Source organism: Argopecten irradians, chromosome 4, assembly GCF_041381155.1.
Source record: "Argopecten irradians isolate NY chromosome 4, Ai_NY, whole genome shotgun sequence".
Classification (NCBI taxonomy): Eukaryota; Metazoa; Mollusca; class Bivalvia; order Pectinida; family Pectinidae; genus Argopecten; species Argopecten irradians.
Window position 1 is genome coordinate 19,132,108 of NC_091137.1, and position 22,226 is coordinate 19,154,333.

At 32.5% G+C, this 22,226-nt stretch overlaps 1 protein-coding gene across 1 annotated transcript; it reads right to left on the minus strand.

Moving 5' to 3' along the window:
- Positions 1-628: 628 nt before the first annotated feature.
- Positions 629-22,005, minus strand: LOC138320850 (choline transporter-like protein 2). Its single transcript, XM_069264115.1, has 24 exons — positions 21,817-22,005; positions 21,221-21,241; positions 16,863-16,911; positions 16,437-16,510; positions 16,119-16,197; positions 12,839-12,926; positions 12,507-12,605; positions 12,127-12,190; positions 11,649-11,796; positions 11,158-11,241; positions 10,767-10,879; positions 10,203-10,319; positions 9,904-10,003; positions 9,512-9,604; positions 8,994-9,120; positions 8,664-8,716; positions 8,244-8,420; positions 5,514-5,642; positions 5,299-5,368; positions 4,706-4,779; positions 4,073-4,143; positions 3,026-3,117; positions 1,873-1,957; positions 629-1,588 (listed from the first exon to the last, which is right to left on the minus strand). The coding sequence occupies exons 1-24, from the start codon at positions 21,836-21,838 to the stop codon at positions 1,449-1,451; spliced, it is 2,169 nt and encodes a 722-aa protein (XP_069120216.1). The 5' UTR covers positions 21,839-22,005; the 3' UTR covers positions 629-1,448.
- Between the last annotated feature and the right edge of the window lie 221 nt (positions 22,006-22,226).

Here is a 22,226-nt window from a genome sequence, read left to right on the forward strand (position 1 = left end):
ATGCAATGGAAACCATTGAGTTAATATTAAAAAATTAAAAAATTAAAACATATGGAGTAATGGATTAAAAACGATAAAGTTATTTTGGAACTATATTTTATTTACTCCCGGAACTTGACATATTTTCCCGCCAAATTGGAGCCAGCTGTTTCGCGATTCCATCAATTACTCAGCTGTTCTATCAATTGTAGAGCGTTGAAAAAACGAAGGTTTATTTCACAGGAACACTAAATTTAAATGAAATGGTCGGTCGAAGTGTAAATATAAGGAATGTTTTTAATTTTTTTGTTGTTTACTGGTGTGTAAACTGCATTTTTTGTACAGATATTTCAACATGACGTGTCATTTAAAATATCTGTACAAAAAATGCAGTTTACACACCAGTAAACAACAACAAATAAAAAGCATTCCTTAAATAAATATCAAACATGTATTTAACTACCGAAGGTGTAAAATGCTTTAAATGGTTCAAATGAAGTAAAACGTATTTAAAAGAATATCCTGAAATAAAAAAAAAAAAATTTCTTCTTTTGATTGAGAATCCAAGGCTTATTTTCGAAACCGGCCTATTTTCATTTCCTCTTATTTTATTAGTATGTTCATATATAAATAAATTACAAATATGTCATGAGAGAAAACAAATTATATTCTAATGTAATGACTTCACAAAGTAACAAACAACAACAAAAAGCAATATACATATACATTGTATCACAGAAAAATGTCCCGTACATGAATTTATGTCTCTTTTATAATTATGAGAATAACTTGTTTTAAATAAATATTGACAACAGTATTTTCTTTCATCTCACACGAGCCCTTTTTGTACTACAAAGATATATCAAGCAACAAAATTATAATAATGCTGTTAACTATTCTTCTAATACGTTAACATAAATAATAGTATTTGTTTTGATTTGAAAAAAACCTGATCAATGTCATGGATGTGGTGAAATGCACGGTTTTGAACGCCATATCGTATTTACAACATAACATCAATTTTGCAATCTGGGTCAAAATATGTTAAAATAACTTCAAATAGATGATATCGAAATAATTACCTTTGTCCGACGTTGCAGACATTAATTTGATGTGAACGATAAGAAACAAAGAGTTCACAGTAAATATAACTACTATTAGGCTTGTCTCAGAGACATAAAGAAAAAAGTGATGATTTGGAATACAGCTATTTAGTCCATGAAGAACTCGTCAGTGACCCAATATGCATAAAATGTCATTAATGATGATCAAAAAGTGACAAAATATTTATAACAATTATTCGTCACGAATGCTAGTTACAAAAGTCTGTCAAGCTATGTCAGAAGATGCATTTTGTAGTCTTATATATATAAATATATGCATTATCTAACCACTGATCTAGAGTGTATTTCATGCTTCTAAGTTTGTCGGTTGTCTAATCTGCTGAAATGATCCTCAAACAAATAAAATCAGAAGTTTTCGGTAGGTCCTGCTCCTTTTTTCTGTTTGTCTTGGATAATGACGTTTTTCACTCCGATAACACCCATCAACTCTTTGCTCATAAAGTAAGGTTTCTCCACAGAGCCGTCATTCATTTCAATATCCTCCACTAAAGAAAAATAAACGAAGTAGAATTATTCGCAAACAATCAATTTAGAATTAAATCTACTTATCGATTCAACACATTGAAGCTGAGAAAAAAACATTATGTAATACTTTACTATATTCTTAGTTTCACCATGAAGCTTTGATTTATATCTTTTGAAAGGACATATAACCATGGCAATATGTAACCATGCTATTGTTACATGTAACCAAGGTAATATGTAACTATTGTATAATCACATATAAACCGGATGATATTTATGATAATAAAAGTATAGTAATACGTACAGAAGCACATGAACAATGTTGACAAGGCCATGGAAAAGACATCAAAGAAAACCGTGGCGATAGTGTAGCCGCACACTAGGATAATCTGTAAACAATGAACAGGTAAAATTGAACAATGATGATCTGTAAACATTGAACAGGTAACATTGAACAGTGATAATCAATAAACAATGAACAGGTAACACAGAACAGTGATAATCAGTAAACAATGAACAGGTAACATTGAACAATGATAGTCTGTAAACAATGAACACGTAACATTGAAAAGTGATAATCAGTAAACAATCAACAGGTAAGATTGAACGATGATGATTTGTACACAATAAACAGGTAACATTAAACAATGATGATCTGTAAACAATGAACAGGTAACATTGAACAATGATAATCTGTAAACATTGAACAGGTAACATTGAACAGTAATAATCAATAAACAATGAACAGGTAACACAGAACAGTGATAATCAGTAAACAATGAACAGGTAACATTGAATAGTGATAATCAGTAAAGAATGAACAGGTAACGTTGAACAATAATAATCTGTAAACATTGAACAAGTAACATTGAACAGTGATGATCTCTAAATATTGAACATGTAACATTGAACAATGATGATCTGTACACAATGAACAGGTAACATTGAACAATGATGATCTGTAAACATTGAACAAGTAACACTGAACAATGATAGTCTGTAAACAATGAACAGGTAACATTGAACAGTGATAATCAGTAAACAATCAACAGGTAGCATTGAACAGTGATGATCTATAAACAATGAACAGTTAACATTGAACAGTGATAATCAGTTAACAATGAACAGGTAACATTGATCAGTGATGATCTGTAAATAATGAACAGGTAACATTGAACAGTGATTATCGGTAAATATTGAACAAGTAACATTAAACAATGATAGTCTGTAAACAATGAACAAGTAACATTGAAAAGTGATAATCAGTTAACAACAACAGGTAACATTGATCAGTGATGATCTGTAAACAATGGACAGTTAACATTGAACAGTGAGTATCTGTAAATATTGAACAGGTAACATTGAACAATGATTATCTGAAAACAATCAACAAGTAATTTTACCCACGTCATTTTGGGATCTCGAAACCCCCGTACTAACGCCACGTGATAACATACCAAATAGGTGGCGATGTAGGTATTACTTGTGGACACGTATCCGGATAGTAAGTCGTCAGCCAGGTAGTTAAACGTGTAGAAGGCTAGTGCCTCTGAAACAGTCATTTCATTTCAAAATATTTCATTGTCATAACAAGACAATACATTAATGAAAACAAATGATGCACATTTACAAATTGGACAATATGCTGTGTCGGTACTTTTTCAAAACTCCAGATGACTCCAGATGACTCCAGATGTATTAGTTATACAGTGCCTGCTTTCCAGTTACATCGTTTAGATTTGTAGTGATGCATAAGGTAAAAGCAAAAGTCCAAAACACAAGCAATTTGAAGACAAGAAGTTACATGCATTACAAAGGTTGATTTAATTCTATAATATCTTTGCTAATTAGACAAGAAATTAGACAAGAAATATTAAAGAGGAGGACAAGGTAAGGAAATCCATCGACTCAAAAACACATCTTTAAGTAGAATCAATGCGATGATATGGTATGCACAGCGTATTTCATGTTACTGTAGATATTTATGTATGCGCTTATTCATAAGTACATAAACATTGCCATGTAGAAAAGTAACACATGATTTTTTTTAATTCCTTTTTATAACCTCAAAAAAGAAATTGCTTGATGTCAAATTTTGATCATGAAAAGAAGAAAACAAATTTCAGTTTTTCTTCCACTACATATAATTCGTCAATTAAATTGTGTATTGAGCTATTAGACAGTTTTAATTGTTAATCGAAACAGTATTTAATTATTTCATGTTAAAACACCATACAGGAAGATACCGCGTTTCATTTTCTGTGGTCTTCGCGAAAAATTATTCTGATATCAATAGACCATTAATGAATACGCGTTATAATAAAACAACAAACAGAAAATAGAGTGAGCAAAATTTTGAATGTTCTGGGGCAAAAAGCGCCAAAATAGAAATATTTCTAAATTGAGAATGTTAAAGTCTCTTCATAAGATGTAGAATTATCAATACCATCATCTTCATGACATGATAAAAAGAGAAAATTATTAGGAAAGGAATAAATACCAACCCGTTGCTCCAATGATGACAAGTTTACCGACAAAGAGTACGAAATCTGCTACTTTGTCAACGACAGCAACCCTGTGAACGGCAAACAGTAAATATCAATTGACTCCTCTATATAACAAAATTATGAAAGACAGACCATGCATTAAATCATATAAAATTATCTGAGATTAATCCTATCACCAAGTAGAATTAATCGGTTATTAACGTATTTTAAAGCGTGTTATCACGGAACATGGTCTGGAGAAAAGTGTTTAATTACCATTGCACATTTTAAAACAAATGTTTGTAAGACATATACAGCCAAGCCTGCCTATAACAACCATTCAAGAGACAAAGAAAAATACAATTACGCGTACTTTATAGACAGACCAAATTGTGCTGAAATTTCTCATTTATGAGCCTATAAGAAAGTGGTCTTATTAAAAACATGACAGGACTAACATGGTTAATATCATTTGATGTTGGGAAAATGTCACAATCTTCTCCAATTTGATCCTTATTTACTCTTAACAATATTAAGATAAAGATGCGCAAATTACACAAGCTTTTGTGAAAGACTGGATGTAGGATAAACTTGGATAACGACGAAAAGAACTTGCATTCTTTTAGATGCATAAACATTAACATTTCTTACCTTAGGATATTTCGCATGATCATGAAGAACGCGTCTTTAGCAGAGAAGCAGAAATTCTTTCCATGAATAGACATCTGAAAAGAAATCACTTTAAATCAACCGCTCTATATTTGTAAACTCTAAAAGAACTTGCCGATAAACAGTTAAGTTGTGAGTTGAATCCATAATGAACACAAACTACGACCGCAAAATTTTAAACATTAATTATTCATTTAATAAGCAGAAATGGAAGATAAAAATGAGTGTTGACGTATAGAGTCGTCTTTCGACTTGAAGAAAGTAACTGCTAGTGTGTTTTCACAAATACATCATAATACTTAGTATTTGTGACGATTACCTTTAATATTGGAAAACAGTTTATGCGTAACACGCCGAACAATTATGCATGTTAAAAACTTTCGCGTTAGATAAAAACATTATTATTTTTTTCAAATGGTTTGCAGATGCCCTCTTGTGGTATTTAGGAAGAAAATTTCCTTTGATACCACTGAAATGTCCCATCAACAATTCTTATAATCGAATGTTTCTTTATACATCTTCTTTAATGTTCTCAATTTCAATTACATGTTGTTTTTATTGTACTTTCAACTTACCTGTATATATGCATTCTTTGTTAAGAATTTCAAGCATTTCTCCAGACACCAGAAACAGCATTTTAGACACCTGTTGAAAAACGATGTTATCTAAAAGTTGAATGTTCTGATGTTATAAGTGTAATTCCTAAATATTGAATTTTTATTTCGAATAATTACAGAATTAACGATAACAAACTTTCTCCTAGACGAATCTGCCGATTTTTTTCACTTACTTGACGACAAACTTGGCCACCATGTTTTCACTCTTGTTGAGTTTATGATCAAGGTATTCTAGCACGACCCGTATGATGGCTACTACGGCAAGGATGAAAGATCCGAAGGCCAGAGACCCAAGGTGGTATCTGTAATCAGGACATAGGGAAACTTCTCATGTAATAAAGTAGAAATTTTACATTGTTATTTAATGTAGATCACAACTTTAGTTGTACTAGTTTCATTAAATATGAGAAAATCCATTAGATTTACATAGATTTCTTAGGGTTTTTGACTTTCTACAAACGTTCTTATACCTGAAATTAGAAAGTTTTCAAAATTACAACATTTAATTTGAACTATTGGCAATGTTTATCAACGTTAAAATATCGCCAAACACAACAAGAAATTGTATCTGTCGGCATTGAATGTTTACAACGGAAAGAACCGAGTGCATCTTCGAGTTCGGAATCGAGGTCGCTGAAAATCTCATCCGGCTAATGGATATAGATGTAATAACACCACTAAGAGGCAACTTATATTTTATCGGTTACATTGGCCTGATTAAGCGTAATAGCCGATACATTTACAACGTATCTCAGTGGCGTAGAAAGAAACGTAATAGGGGGGGGGGGAGGGGGGGTGGTGGTGGCCAAATTGCCATGCTAGCGCCAAAGGTGCGATATTTTGGTGTTTGGGGGGGGGGGGGCGACAATCTCCTACGAGAAAAAAAAATATTACGATTTAGAATGGCTAAGATGAGTTTAACGATGCATTTTGATGAATTTGCGAGCGCCGAAGACGCGAGAATTTGGTGTTTGAGGGGTCCGGGGGTCTCCCCCGGGAAATACATTACGATTTAGAATTTTACGACGCATTTTGATGAATGTGGGAGCGCTGGAAGGCGCGAAATTTGGGTGTTTGAGGAGGTCCGAGGGTCTCCCCCGGGTAAAAATATTAGATTTAGAATGGCTGTGATGAGTTTTACGATATATTTTAATGATTTTAAAGCGTTCTTAACATAACACTTTTTTTTATTTAAAGTTACCTGCTTTAAGAATTGGTAATTGTGAATGCCGTCATATCTATGCAACTCGATCTGAACATACCGGCTTCACACCATCGGTACATTGTTGTTTAACACAAAATAATTATGAATTAATTGTTTTGCTAAGTCATATAAACAGATGAATCTTTTAAGAGACATTTTTTAAAACAGTACGTAGAATCCCCTGATTGACATTTTAAGTCTAGTTCACGAAAATGTGCAGGAGGACCCTTTTTTCTATCAAATGTGCAATTTTAGAACATTTCAGTCGGCAAAAATGGAGGGGGGGGGCAACAAGAAATGTTTGCCCTCGTCCTGGGAAACGGGGAGGCAATTGCCCCCCCCCCTGACCCCCTAAAACCCCGACCCCCACCTCCCACACCCGCTTCCTACGCCCCTGTATCTACATTGCCAAGTAAAACAGCATAGTTCTATGAAGCTTTAGAGTATTTGATGGAAATATGACAAGAAGTGAGAGGTATTTTCACCCGTTAATTATGTATATATTATACATGAATACAGGTGTACATGTACATTATTAAGCAAACATATATATATACATAGGTCTACAATGTATATGTAAGGTATATTTTTGCTTTGAATACATAAAAGTACACATAAAATTTAGATATATAGTTAGGCTGATTTTTTAAAGTAAATCAGATGTAAAAAAGTTATATAACTAGTGACATAAAGGGGAATGTCCATTAGACGGATAGAGACTACAACTAGGTATATATAGGGAATGTCCATTAGACGGATAGACACTATAACTAAGGATATATAGGGAATTTCCATTAGACGGATATATGTTATAGCTAGGGCTATATAAGGAAAGTCCATTAGACGGACAAAGACTACATTCGACGGATAGACATTATAACTAAGGATATACAATGTATACGGAATGTCAAATATTGATATAATGATAAAAGAAATACACGTATTTACTTAGTCCGTTAAACATGCCTATATTATTAGTTTTTCGCCATTTTTTCCTTATTATAAAGTCTATATATTAGGCCATTTTTTTAAAAGCCTAATAATATTTGCAGGTTTAGCGGAATAGTACATAATATCATGACAAATGAAAATAAAATAATGGTAGAAGCAAGTATAAAACCATATAATATAATGAAAACCCTTCTTTATGGCTACAAAAACCTGTACAGTATAGGATTATTTACACTTCACAAAACTTTTGCATACGTTTCAACGTTTATTAGATTAACACAGTAATCAGGAACCTCTAGTCGATAAATTTGTCTTTTCAGTCGATAGCAGATATGTCCATTAGACAGATGAGATTTCCTTCGATCGGATGTTTGGAATGTTCACGCGTCGCGCATGCACATAGGGGTTGTTTACACTCGCCGAAAGATAATAATATGAAATAGTGACTAGGTCGGTCCTATTTATTTTCAGTTTTTCTCCATTTTGAACAAAATTGTTATACAAACTTTTAAATATTGTTATTAACACAAAGTACACAACTTTTACAATTAATGTTAGTCCTATTATTCTTTTTATCTTTTATTACAATTTTTTAGCGATTTAGTCCCTTTAACTTCATCCATGTACATAAACTTCAATCAGTATTAAAAATATTAAGCTTACGGACACCTTTCTAAATGTGTTTGATATGATGAGCTATTTTGGAAGAACAAAATATTAAAGATCCTATCTTTTTCAAATAGTCTACCTGATTGCTCTCCACAAGGCCCCGATCAAGGGGAATACTGGGATGTCTTTGGGTTTCTGGAACGCCCAGTAATAGGAAGCGAATGCACCAGCTAATGTCAGCTGTCCCAGCGCAATTACGAAGTTTATCAACCAGAAAAACATGAACAGAGAGTAGAAGGCCGCATACATAACGAAACTGAAAGTAGAAACGTAACAGAAATGTATCAAATTCACTTATAAATTAATTTTGCAACAGGTAGATCGTACACAACCGGTTACAACCGTAGTTTTTGCTATATATAATATTACACACTGAAAGTAACCCCTGGAGTATCTGGGATGGATTTTACCCGGCTGCACTAATAACATAGCTAAAGGATAGGATATAATTTGATATGATATTTTTTGTAGGGTTAACAATATGAAACAATGACAGTACTTCTCTTCAAGGTTCTTCAGGTAACTGCATGTGTCAGATGTCGTCGTGGTATTCTGTTCAATAAGGAATAAACAACATATTAATTCTATCAAATTAATAATTATTTGCGAACGTTGGCATGTTGACATTAAAAAAATAGCATATATTCCCCATGATCAATTTTACCAAAATAGCTATTACATTTGTCTCGCTATTATGAAGGATTAATTAAATTTTTTCTTTAAAAAACATATTTACAGTTAAGAAGGTACAGGGGAGGAAAACAATACTTCTCTCGACTATCTCCTTCTACTTCGGTCTTGGCTACTCAGTAACTGAAATATGACTTACCTCGCACGTGCTCCCAAGGAAGCCGGACACTTGTGACGTAATAGCATCCTTATCCCATTGACCGTTTGACCACGTTGAAGTTGTGTTTTCGACAGCAGTCATGACCCGTCCTGTGGAGGCCAGATATCTGAACAAGAGGTTAAGGAAATACCCTTCGCCAAGATCTTACCGTTGGATTTTCATAACAGCGTGTTTAATTTACATCTACTTAAATATTTCTGTGCTTTGTGTTTGTTTCCCTTCTAATACATAAATTCAGCTTTGATATGAGCGATTCATGCAAATAAAAGGGTAAGACTGTCCCTAATGCACGGATCCGGAGTATTTTTACTGTTGATTGACTTACAAAACAGTTATTTTGTACCTTATAACATATTGTTACTGGGTCTTCACCAGAACCGAAATTGGCGATCAAACATCTGATTTAGTTATCTTTCACACATGTGAAAAGAGAAAGTATATGTCTAAGTCTGGCGTAATAGCTTTAACATTTGTTGATCACATGGTTATAAGGATACGCTCCAAATATGAGGAAGTATCCGACCACGAGTAGCTGGAGAACCATGGTCAGAATGGGGAAGGCTAGAGTTGTCTTTATTCCTCCCACGGCTCTGAAACATAATACGGTGTCATACGTGAGCAATCCATAAAAGTATCTCCGTTACCCTTATGTAAAGTTTAAACAATTGTTCGCAGGTAAGAAATGTAAAGAATGTGATAAAGCTCATGTGTCCCGATTACATTTTTATAGCTTTACACCAATGGTGATTTTGCTATTGTTGTCGGGGTTTGAGATGGTGGTTGTATTGGTGGTGGCCGTCGTTGTGATGGTCGTGGTAGCACTGGCGGTAATGTACGTGGTAACGGTGGTGATAGCGGTGGTTGTGGTGGTGGAATTGGTGCTGTTTACCTGCTAGCTTCCTTTATCAGGCCGATAGCAATCCTGATCCTCTGACACAAGAACAGGACAATCACCAGTATGATGGTGAAGATTATGGCCGTTATAATACCTACACAAAATCAAAAGTATCATGTTACAGACGATATCAGTACATTATGTAGTTTGGTTTATGTTAAAAAATGTTCATAAGATATACACATTCTACTTCTTTCAATTAATTTATTTCAGTTTTAGTTATGCTGGACGCACAACATTGAACACAATGGTATACAACATAGCTGATACAGACACTTGTTGGTTAAACCTACCAAGGCCAAGGTACATCTTAGATTTAGAATAGCTGATTGTCCCGATAGAAAGGTAAATGGTCATTTCAGTCTGGTCATTGGAAGAGTCCATATAGTACATGAAGAGGTGAACGGAGGCTGAAAACAGAAAACACATTGAAATAAATCTCTCATAACACATTGAAATAACTCTGTCATAACAGAAATAACAGCTTTAAAACATTTCAGGCTAGGGTAATAATGAGGTAGAAATGCATTAACCATTATCTTGTTAAATACGTCATCTTGTTTCAATAGTAAACATTTGCTCTATACATTTTATTGAAAATCATTTAAAATTCACTATCATACAGACAGCGTTTTAGTTGTTAGGCCTGATGCCAAATAATCAATGAGCAAAACAATTTCGCCAAACCATGTTGGTGTTTACACCAAATGAGTAGCTACAATATCAAATACCAAAACCTTGGGAAACAAAATAGCTCTTATCCGTTAACTTCAACACCCCTTTGGTAGGCAGACAAGCCCTTATTATAATTTAGTTGTATCTAACAGAACTAGAAGTATCTTAGTGATTCGATCTACCGTATCCGAATGCGCCCAGCATGCCGAAGATTGTGAACCAGACCATGAATCCCGCCAGCAGCCTCAGTAACACAATGTATATGAGGGATAGCAGCGTGATGATTATCATAAACCTGGAAGTCAATCAATTACCACAATTATCACAGGTAGGTTAAGGATCATCAAACTCAGGGTATCATTTTACATCACAAACAGTCAAGGTTGTATTCATAAAGTAAAAACAAATCGTTTCATTCTTCTCATTGGATCTTAATGTATCGAAATCAAATATGTTTAGATATAATGACATCACCACACCCTCGTGAGAAGCGTTTTTGTATATCCTCACCCATTTGATACAGGTTGACATCTCAGTACAACAATTATCCAATGAGTTATAAAGGCAACTTACACTACGATGATCCACCAAGTCTGGATGACTTCGGACATTATTTTCTCGGCGTATTCCTTCGCCTTTATAAACGCACCAAACACACTGTAAAATACAGGCAAAAAACATTAGGTTTCTTCTTTAATCAACATTTTAGCATTACGTGAACATGTCCACAAGGTCTCCTCTCTCACTTATTACAATTACAATTGAATACTGCTTGACGTTGACTTCAGTATTTATTGTACAGATTAGAAGAGATTTTTTTTTTAAATTATAAAAAAATAGTTTCACTTTAACGAGATATTGGTAGCATTGTACAGCGATGTCCAGAACAAACTATTCATATTATGTACGAATAACTAATAGTTTCAGCTGTAACTAAAATTATTTCACTATGAGCAGTGGCAGTGGTTGTCAAACCTGTGTAAGTTTTTTTTTCTGAACACGAACATTAGTAAGAGTAGGTTTGAGGTCAGGCCTGATTAAGAAATCCAATGCTGTATACGTACTCCAGTGCCGCTGAGATGATGCTGGCGGACAGGCCTGTGCCATCTTTACTGGTCAGGGTGGTAGGGACATCGGCGTTTATGTTTCCATCAAGGTCACCTATATTGTTGATGAAGTTGACCAGTACCTTTGGTACACAGCGTCGGATCACTGGACAAAAATAATAATGGTCGTCAATCAAGATAATATACAGTCAATGTATAAAATATGATGACAGATTCAATTGTCCTTAGATAATGAGACTGGGAATCATTAAGGGAATGAAAACTGGTTTTTGTTTCATTATAGCTATACAATTATATATTTAAAGGGCATTTGCAAAATGCAAACAAATAGGAATGGAAAATCTTTTAGAATGACTTGTAACAAGTCACCTGAATAAATTTCAAAATGCAGGAAATTGATTGTAGAAAATTACTATTTTCGTAGGGAACTGATATTATTGGACAAGAGTGGTTAGACAGAAAGAGAAATACAAACCAGGAGAACTGGCAAGAATGTAAGCTGGGCAAGAGTCTTCAGAAACCAGTTGGTATACATCTTTCTGTAATCAAGGATTTCATAGTAGTTAGACTTTGTACATTCCACGTTCGCATCTAACTATATCTAATTGCAGTGTCTAAACGTCTTACCTGTCGTATTGGAGGTAAAATATCTTCCGTATTCGTATATTCGCCTAACACGATCTAAAGATCTTTGGAATGTATTGATTGCTAGCATCAAAATATCTCTTTGTCAGCTTAGACATAGCAAGACTAGATTATCCTGTTTTCTAGCTAGATCCTGACCAAATTCTAACCTATCATAGGTAAAGTACGATCTATGTATCCTAAATTATACGACATTAAAACATTACTTACGGTCATGTCAGCGGAGGTCTTGCAGTATTTCAGATCGGATGATGACGTAACATCTGACAACACGGAGTAGTAGTAATCTGGACACGTGGAGACGCAAATCTGAAAATACAGGAGAAAACACAATGTTCAATTATTTTCAAAATGGTGTTATTCGTTAACTGATGAATGATAAAGCAAAGAAATTGTCATATCTGTACCATAACATTGGCTACAGCATATTTCTACACTAAGAATGGGATAAAACACCGGAGAGGACAACAGCATATTATGCCAAAGGTCGTCTGGTCTGACTCCCGAACAGTGTAAAGTACAAGATTATGTATGTGACTTACCTGTGGTGAAGGACAGCCGACCAGGAAGACTGCTATCCCAGATTTGGAACACTCCACCAGGTCAAAATAAAACAGGTAGTCCTTTCCTCTGGAATGAAATCATAGCGCCAATACATGGATGAGAAAAGTAAGTATTGGTTTGATATGTATAATGGCTGATTTCGGCTGAATAGCTGTAAAAAATCGAAACTAAACAACAAGAAAAGTTATCCTTATCATGAAGTGACTCTTGAAAAGAACAAGAAGGATAGCCGACTGTTAAGATAATCTTACAATGTACATTATACAATGTATTTTCATCGGGAAATACATGTACTTCATTTCTCTATGAGAAATATTCGATGATGATAGGTCAGATGTGTTTGGTGATGGTGGATTGGTACACTTATGTTCCATAGTCCCGAATATCTTTAGACATAGATTTGTATGGCCGTTTAACAGCTTCAATCATGTGTTTTGTACAAAGTGTGTAAATTCAACATTAGATGTATAAGAGAATATGTACAATCTGATTAAAACAAGCTCTTCAATACGCTTACGCTATTAAGCGAAAGTGTATTCAAGAGCTGTTTTTAATCAAATTGTGATTATGTAATTTTACTACATAAGTTTACTAAGCCATGACATTACATTTTTGACATAGATAAGTAAGAGCAATCGATCAAGTTTGTATATACATTTGTATATTGCTCATCATCTAATGTTCTTTCGCATATCTGTACTATACATCAAAATGAATGATCATTATTTTATTAATGAATCAATATATTACTTTAAGTTTATATAACTTATCATAATGAAACAGAAATGAAAAGTGAAGACTATCATAGGGATAGTCTAACTGTGTTTAGATAACAAAAACAATCTACTAGTGTTTAAAATAAAGAGTTTCTGTTTAGATAGCATAAACAATCTACTAGTGTATAAAATATAGAGTTTCTGTTTAGATAGCATAAACAATCTACTAGTGTATAAAATAAAGAGTTTCTGTTTAGATAGCATAAACAATCTACTAGTGTATAAAATAAAGAGTTTCTGTTTAGATAGCATAAACAATCTACTAGTGTATAAAATAAAGAGTTTCTGTTTAGTAGAGCAAACAATAAACAATCTACTAGTGTATAAAATAAAGTTTCTGTTTAGATAGCATAAACAATCTACTAGTGTATAAAATAAAGAGTTTCTGTTTAGATAGCATAAACAATCTACTAGTGTATAAAATAAAGAGTTTCTGTTTAGATAGCATAAACAATCTACTAGTGTATAAAATAAAGAGTTTGTGTTTAGATAGCATAAACAATCTACTAGTGTATAAAATAAAGAGTTTTGTTTAGATAGCATAAACAATCTACTAGTGTATAAAATAAAGAGTTTTGTTTAGATAGCAAAAACAATCTACTAGTGTATAAAATAAAGAGTTTCTGTTTAGATAGCATAAACAATCTACTAGTGTATATAAAAAATAAAGAGTTTCTGTTTAGATAGCATAAACAATCTACTAGTGTATAAAATAAAGAGTTTCTGTTTTAGATAGCATAAACAATCTACTAGTGTTGAAAATAAAGAGTTTCTGTTTAGATAGCATAAACAATCTACTAGTGTATAAAATAAAGAGTTTCTGTTTAGATAGCATAAACAATCTACTAGTGTATAAAATAAAGAGTTTCTTTTTAGATAGCATAAACAATCTACTAGTGTATAAAATAAAGAGTTTCTGTTTAGATAGCATAAACAATCTACTAGTGTATAAAATTTTTAAAGCATAAACAATCATAGTGTAATAAAGAGTTTGTGTTTAGATAGCATAAACAATCTACTAGTGTATAAAATAAAGAGTTTCTGTTTAGATAGCATAAACAATCTACTAGTGTATAAAATAAAGAGTTTCTGTTTAGATAGCATAAACAATCTACTAGTGTATAAAATAAAGAGTTTCTGTTTAGATAGCATAAACAATCTACTAGTGTATAAAATAAAGAGTTTCTGTTTAGATAGCATAAACAATCTACTAGTGTATAAAATAAAGAGTTTCTGTTTAGATAGCATAAACAATCTACTAGTGTATAAAATAAAGAGTTTCTGTTTAGATAGCATAAACAATCTACTAGTGTATAAAATAAAGAGTTTCTGTTTAGATAGCATAAACAATCTACTAGTGTATAAAATAAAGAGTTTGTGTTTAGATAGCATAAACAATCTACTAGTGTATAAAAATAAAGAGTTTCTGTTTAGATAGCATAAACAATCTACTAGTGTATAAAATAAAGAGTTTCTGTTTAGATAGCATAAACAATCTACTAGTGTATAAAATAAAGAGTTTTGTTTAGATAGCATAAACAATCTACTAGTGTATAAAATAAAGAGTTTCTGTTTAGATAGCATAAACAATCTACTAGTGTATAAAATAAAGAGTTTCTGTTTAGATAGCATAAACAATCTACTAGTGTATAAAATAAAGAGTTTGTGTTTAGATAGCATAAACAATCTACTAGTGTATAAAATAAAGAGTTTGTGTTTAGATAGCAAAAACAATCTACTAGTGTATAAAATAAAGAGTTTCTGTTTAGATAGCATAAACAATCTACTAGTGTATAAGATAAAGAGTTTGTGTTTAGATAGCATAAACAATCTACTAGTGTATAAAATAAAGAGTTTCTGTTTAGATAGCATAAACAATCTACTAGTGTATAAAATAAAGAGTTTGTGTTTAGATAGCATAAACAATCTACTAGTGTATAAAATAAAGAGTTTCTGTTTAGATAGCATAAACAATCTACTAGTGTATAAAATAAAGAGTTTCTGTTTAGATAGCATAAACAATCTACTAGTGTATAAAATAAAGAGTTTCTGTTTAGATAGCATAAACAATCTACTAGTGTATAAAATAAAGAGTTTCTGTTTAGATAGCATAAACAATCTACTAGTGTATAAAATAAAGAGTTTCTGTTTAGATAGCATAAACAATCTACTAGTGTATAAAATAAAGAGTTTCTGTTTAGATAGCATAAACAATCTACTAGTGTATAAAATAAAGAGTTTCTGTTTAGATAGCATAAACAATCTACTAGTGTATAAAATAAAGAGTTTCTGTTTAAGTGTATAAAATAAAGAGTGATACAGAGCTTTGATGGCACGTACAGGGCAATAAAGGCCATCTTTATTTAACGATTATCCTAAATCCAATAATATGGTTTTTTAATATGCTAAATTGGGAGGTATCCTATTAGAATTTTAATAGATGTCCATCTTATAAAGTTTTTAGGTCAAACACACGACTTACGCGTTTGCCCCGTATCCACACATAACACCGTCCGAGTCCACAGGATATAGCAACAGTAAAGGATTCCCTTGCATGAAGGCTATAAGACATAAACAATTCATCAAATTCATTTACCATCTATATTTGTATATTTATATGTTGGCAAAAGGATTTCTAAAGAAATTTGACAAATATTATTTGACAAACAGTTATTATAGTTCTGATTTAAAATTATAAGACACCGATGCCTTACCGTCGTATGTTCCAGGAAAAAAACAACATGAACAATAATTTGATAAGAATTAAAATACAAGAGGAAAGAAATATCCTTTTACATACCATACGCAGACACTAGCATGAATACCCCGATAAAGATTAGAAAAATCAGACAGCAGATAATATCCGTACATGATCTGAAAATATAAAATAAATAATCTTATAATCTAGAAAACACCAGTAATATGAATAAATAATAACTAAATTACTCCATTTACATTTTTATTGATTCATTGAAGAAATTACACTTCAGATTTTACAGCGTATGCATATTACAATAGTCAATGATCCCTGCTAATAGACCATTTATAAATAACCATTGTAAAATTAGGACGTGTCTCCCAAAACATCTTTATTGATATCAGTTGAAAGTGATACAACGGAGACATATTTTATCAACCATTCACTGTACCGTCGAAATTAAATGAGAAGAAAACAAATTGACATCATAACCAAAGCATAACCATAATTCACACATGAATACCATACCTGTTTTTCAGTGGCCCCTTGAAGTTAGGGTCATGTTGTTTGGCTTTACCTAAAAGACAAGTAACATATGCCATAAGTGATTGAAAGAATCCGCTTGTCTCTTCTTAAATATAACAAGCAAATTCGTGAAATTTCCATCCCCCGCTTTCAGGACATATTGTTGGTAAACATCATTGAGGTTAGGTTTAACTTTGGTTGCAACATGAAAAAATAAACTGAAGTCTTATTCGGAAGCAAGACATTTAACTTCGTTGCCAAGTTTGAAGAAATTCGGTTAATATTTATTACAGTTATTGTACGGAAGTGGCAGAAAATGACTTTTTCTTAGTAATTCAAAGGGCCACAACTCCGCTAAATAAGGTCCATCGACAGTCGCGATATAACTTGGCCGAGCCCTTAGGGCATTAAACTTGTCACCAAGTTTGAAGAAAATTGGTTTACATTTGTTACAGTTATTGCACGGAAATGAAGTGTTACAGACAGATGGAAAGACAGACAGACAGACGGACAAACCCAAATTAATATCCCCCGTTTCGGAGAAAGCGGGGGATAATTATAAGGTAAAAATGATATAAAGCTGGTATATTAATAATCCGAAATAACGTAGCTCTGTATCAAGATTTAACACAGTACTGATGATTTTTGGATACAAATTTGAAGTGATTTGGGCAAAAATCTTTTCCATGCCGCACAATCCTTACAGGGTACACACAAAAAGTGAAATCATGTGGCAGAAGAGTGTATTTTTTTAAGTATTCCTTCGGAATTATTATTTTCATGAAAGGTTTTGGGATGTAAAGTTTTATAGATGCCATTTTTATGAAATATGAAGGGATTCGGATATACGAAATATGGAAAAATAAAGTCAAGTATATGTTATATCTGTTATTTTGACTTTAGCACTTGTCTCATAGAATTTAATCTTAATCTTCACTATTCTGGATTTGTTAAAGTAAATTCTTTTCTGGTTTATGGATACAGTGACTGTGAAAGAAATGATGAAATTTGTTTTTGAATGAAGTGATGGAAATTATATATATCGGTATTATGAAAATACATCACGACAAAGTTGACAAGTACCTGAATTAATCTTTAATCCATGTCTCCGTGGATTCAATAAATGAGATGTATGTATAGAGAAACACCGAAAACTGTGGAATAGCCGAGATAATGAATTGTGCGAGGCCCGTAAGGGCCGAGAACTATTCATTATCTCGACTATTCCACAGTATGAGGTGTTTCTCATACTTAAAACATGGCATCGAATGTAACTGGTACTCTCCACTATTACAATGGTGTTGTTTAACTATTCCACGGCTCCAAGTAAACCCATATAAGATCTTGAGAGCTATTCATGATGCTTGTATCATAGAGCATGCATCATGATTTTCATGAACTCCTTGAAAGATCCATGCACAGGTACTATATGGTACTTACACTGAAACATTTGCTCAGTTTAGTTTTCACTGTTCAACATGGAGACCATACATATGTAACTCTGTATGCAATTTTGAACCCAGTAGTAATGATTTTGGATATAAATTTTAGTGATTTGGACTAAAAACTTTTGGAAACAAAAATGGAAAAACAAAATATTCGCCGAGATTATGGATCATAATACTACATGCTCACTGAAAAGTGAAATCATGTAACACAAGAGTATGTGTTTTATGGGCATTCCTGGCGATTATTATCTTCATGAAAAGTGTTGAGATGTAAATGTGTTTAATTTTGCCATTTTACGGAATTTTTAATGCAATTCCATCTAAACCTTCTCCCTTTTGATGAAAGTGAATTATTTTATGACTTTTGTATACAATGGCTGTGAATGAAGTGATGAAAATTGCATGCATATAGAAATAATTGTAGATATACATCACGACAAGTACCGGGGATTTTTCTGTAATAAAACAAGAGTTGTTTGAGAACAGCAAATGGTTGTTGTAGTTTGAATTCTGGATTTGTTTTTCACTTTCATATTTCTATTGTTCCATCTTTCCCTGGATTTAATGAATGTGAATATGGATATAATGTTGACTATGTGCTTAGTAATGTTCACTGGTATCAGTCAATAAATTCTTAAATGTGGAATAGTTACCTTTTACCATGGAATAGTTCACAAATTATTCCACAGTAGTAGGTGATAATAGTCGACTTAGTCTCAACTATACCTTAAGCTATAACAATAGATGACATCACAGCCACGTTTTAAGCAAGATGACATAATGGAAGCTATCAATTACAACAATGAATCTCGATTTGCAATGATAACAGACAAAATTTGAAGCTAAATCTTATGATAGCTGTGATCATTTTTATTTTCAATTTATTTGAAATAGTTTCAAACGACTAGTATCAAGGCTGATCCCATATCAACATATAAACATTAGTTCCATAAATATATTCCATACTTTATTATTTTACAGATGCAACTTAAACATATTCATTTCAGCATTGATATTGTGTAACGGTGTGAATCCGTTTGCAGATTTTCACAAAAGTTTGCAAGCAAAATTTATTTCATAACCCGATGAAGTTAAAAAAAAATAGTTACATCAATGCTTCTAATAATTTTTTCAGACTAACTGATGACATAAATACGTTTGAACGTAGGATTCCATTTATTTTCCAATAGGTCATCTTTTCTAAAACAATACGCAACGTCGACGTCTTTTTTGGGATGTATGATAACGTCGAGTTTTCTAGCCATACTCGGACTTTTTCTTCAAAATAGTATGCCAATCAGAAAGTCGGATTTATAAATATTCCAATGTAGTTTACAGATGCCGATACTGATTCGAAAATGTGCCTTGGTTCCCAACATTTTGATGATCCACATTATCAAGTTTGCGGATTTATCCATCTCGTCTAAAATTATCGTATGAAAATGTTTTAGTCTATAAAAGATCATTCAGTATTATACAGCTTGTACTACATTTCTTACATGTAGTTTTTTAACAGCCTAATAAATGTCTTGCAATAGTAGTGTTGCTAAAACAGCTTAAGGCAAATCCATAACACATGATCTTTTTTAGATGAACGTAACAAAGCACTATTGATGTATTATATATAGAGTATTATACACCGCTGTGAATTGTCACGTACTGTTGTACAGCGTTATAATACAGACAATGCAAGCTTTACCGAATTAGTTGGCGGGTACATCGCTATAGGCCAAGTCAAATCAATTGAATACATTTCGTTTCATTCATTCTAAATCATATACATACACATATTAAAGATGCTCCACCGCTGACATATTAATGGTATTTTTTTCTATATCAAAAACAGCAGCAGACGATAAAGTATTTTTTTCAGATACAAAAGTTCCTTACTTTGCACCATTACTACCATTGAAAAGTTTGAGCTTCTAATTTTATTTCAAGATAAATATATTAAAAATAATGACATGATGAGTATTATATATCTGTCGGCGATGAAGCAAAGTATTTACATCATCCGTTTACGTTATGAAGATACTAGTACCTTGTTATCTTTCTCATTTTAATCCAAATAACATATTTATTATTGATTTTATATATTCTAGATTTCATTTTGAAACATTAATAAAATTGTATTTGCATAATCGTTTTAGTTTCGCATTACAATTATTTTACATTTGATGTAATAAAAACGTGAGGGCCTTTATAATTGAAAGTATAATAGGTGTACCATCATTAGGATGCCAAGGAAACGTTTAGTAGATTAAGCTACGTTTGGGTAGATCTCTTATTTTTCTATCAATTACGATAGGCTATAAATTAAAGAATCAAATTGATTACCTTTGCTCAAAATAGTGTAAAAAGGTAGAAAATAACAATGTCCAAATAAAGATTTAATAAAGATTTGTCAAGCTCAAAAGCACAAAATAACTGAGACTTACGGGGATGTACGTGGATAACCGGAACAGAAGTTCCGGAATAGTTAGCGTTTTAGTATTGTAACACAGGTTATCAGTAAATATTACATAATTATGTTTTGTTGTGAGCAGTTTCTAGGCTAATCAGAACTCTTTGTCCTTTTACCGAGGTAAGGATATGGCAGTTAATCAATTTAGGTAGCGTCATGTTGATAATCACTTATTACTGATTGTGCCGTCCAGACATATATTATCTAGTGAAAGATACTTCATAATCAAATTGATAAAATACAGTGGCCCTATGGTAATCGAACACTTTCGACCAAAACCAAAACCGCCCAATTATTATTTAAAGTCAAATTTTCATATTCATTCCCTCATAATTCCATAAGGACCGAGTTTTTCGGATTATCGACGTCCTGACTATCGTAGGTTCACTGCAAAATCAATTCAAGAAAACAATATTTAAATATTCAAACCAGAAAAAGCACGTTCTTACCATAGTCTTTCTTCTTCTCCTCTGAAATGGAAATGGAAATTTAACTTCGATTAAGGCTCGGTGAGGTATTTTTTCTGATAAATGTGTTCTAGAGATAAAGATTCATAATTAAAATATTTAAATGAATCCCCTTACGCTGTTTTCGGTCAAATGTATACTTAGGATAAAAACACTTTGTCTAATTCGTGAACGTAAAAATAATAGGATATGATTAAGGAAATAAAACAAAAATAGAAAATGGAAAATAAATATTCCTAGAACTATGAAAAGAGCCATAAGTTAAAGACATCCACTATCAAATAATGCTGTTTCATAATTATGGGAACCTCGTTGTGTGCCGTGTCTCAATTACATGCCATAGCCTACACTGTTGAGAAATCAAATGACGAACCATGATGAAACAAAACTTCACCGATTTATCTAACCATATCTAGGTTATTAAACCCTTGAAATTACAAACCAGTTGAGCACCTAATAAAACAATAATTACCACAGCAGTGTGACATGGATCGGGATGTTCGTTCAACATGTGTTCAACATTTTAATGTTGTTTTTTTGTTTTATTTACAAAATTAATTACATTATTATCATCTTACCTTCGGGAGATACTTTCGACATTTTGCTCACTCTCAATAATCCAATATGTTTGTTTCAATGCACAAATAAATATGAATTCCCCTAGTCTCAAAATCAAAATGGCGACTTTAGTCAGACCATTTCGACTCGTTTTGCTTACGTATATACGTGCATGTTTGCCAAAACAAATGATGATAGATTTTAAACAATTGCTTTGAATCACGGATTTAAATGAAACACAATGGTTAGAACTGACCTACCCGTCGATCTGATTGTATTCAATTCGGATCATTCAAAGCCATCACGCGGAACGTTTAAATGTATGTATCTCATTATAATTAACAGTTGAAATACCTAGCCAATATGCATGCAATATATATATATATATATAAATATAGCACACAAAAAGCATGGTCTTTAATGTCGTTAC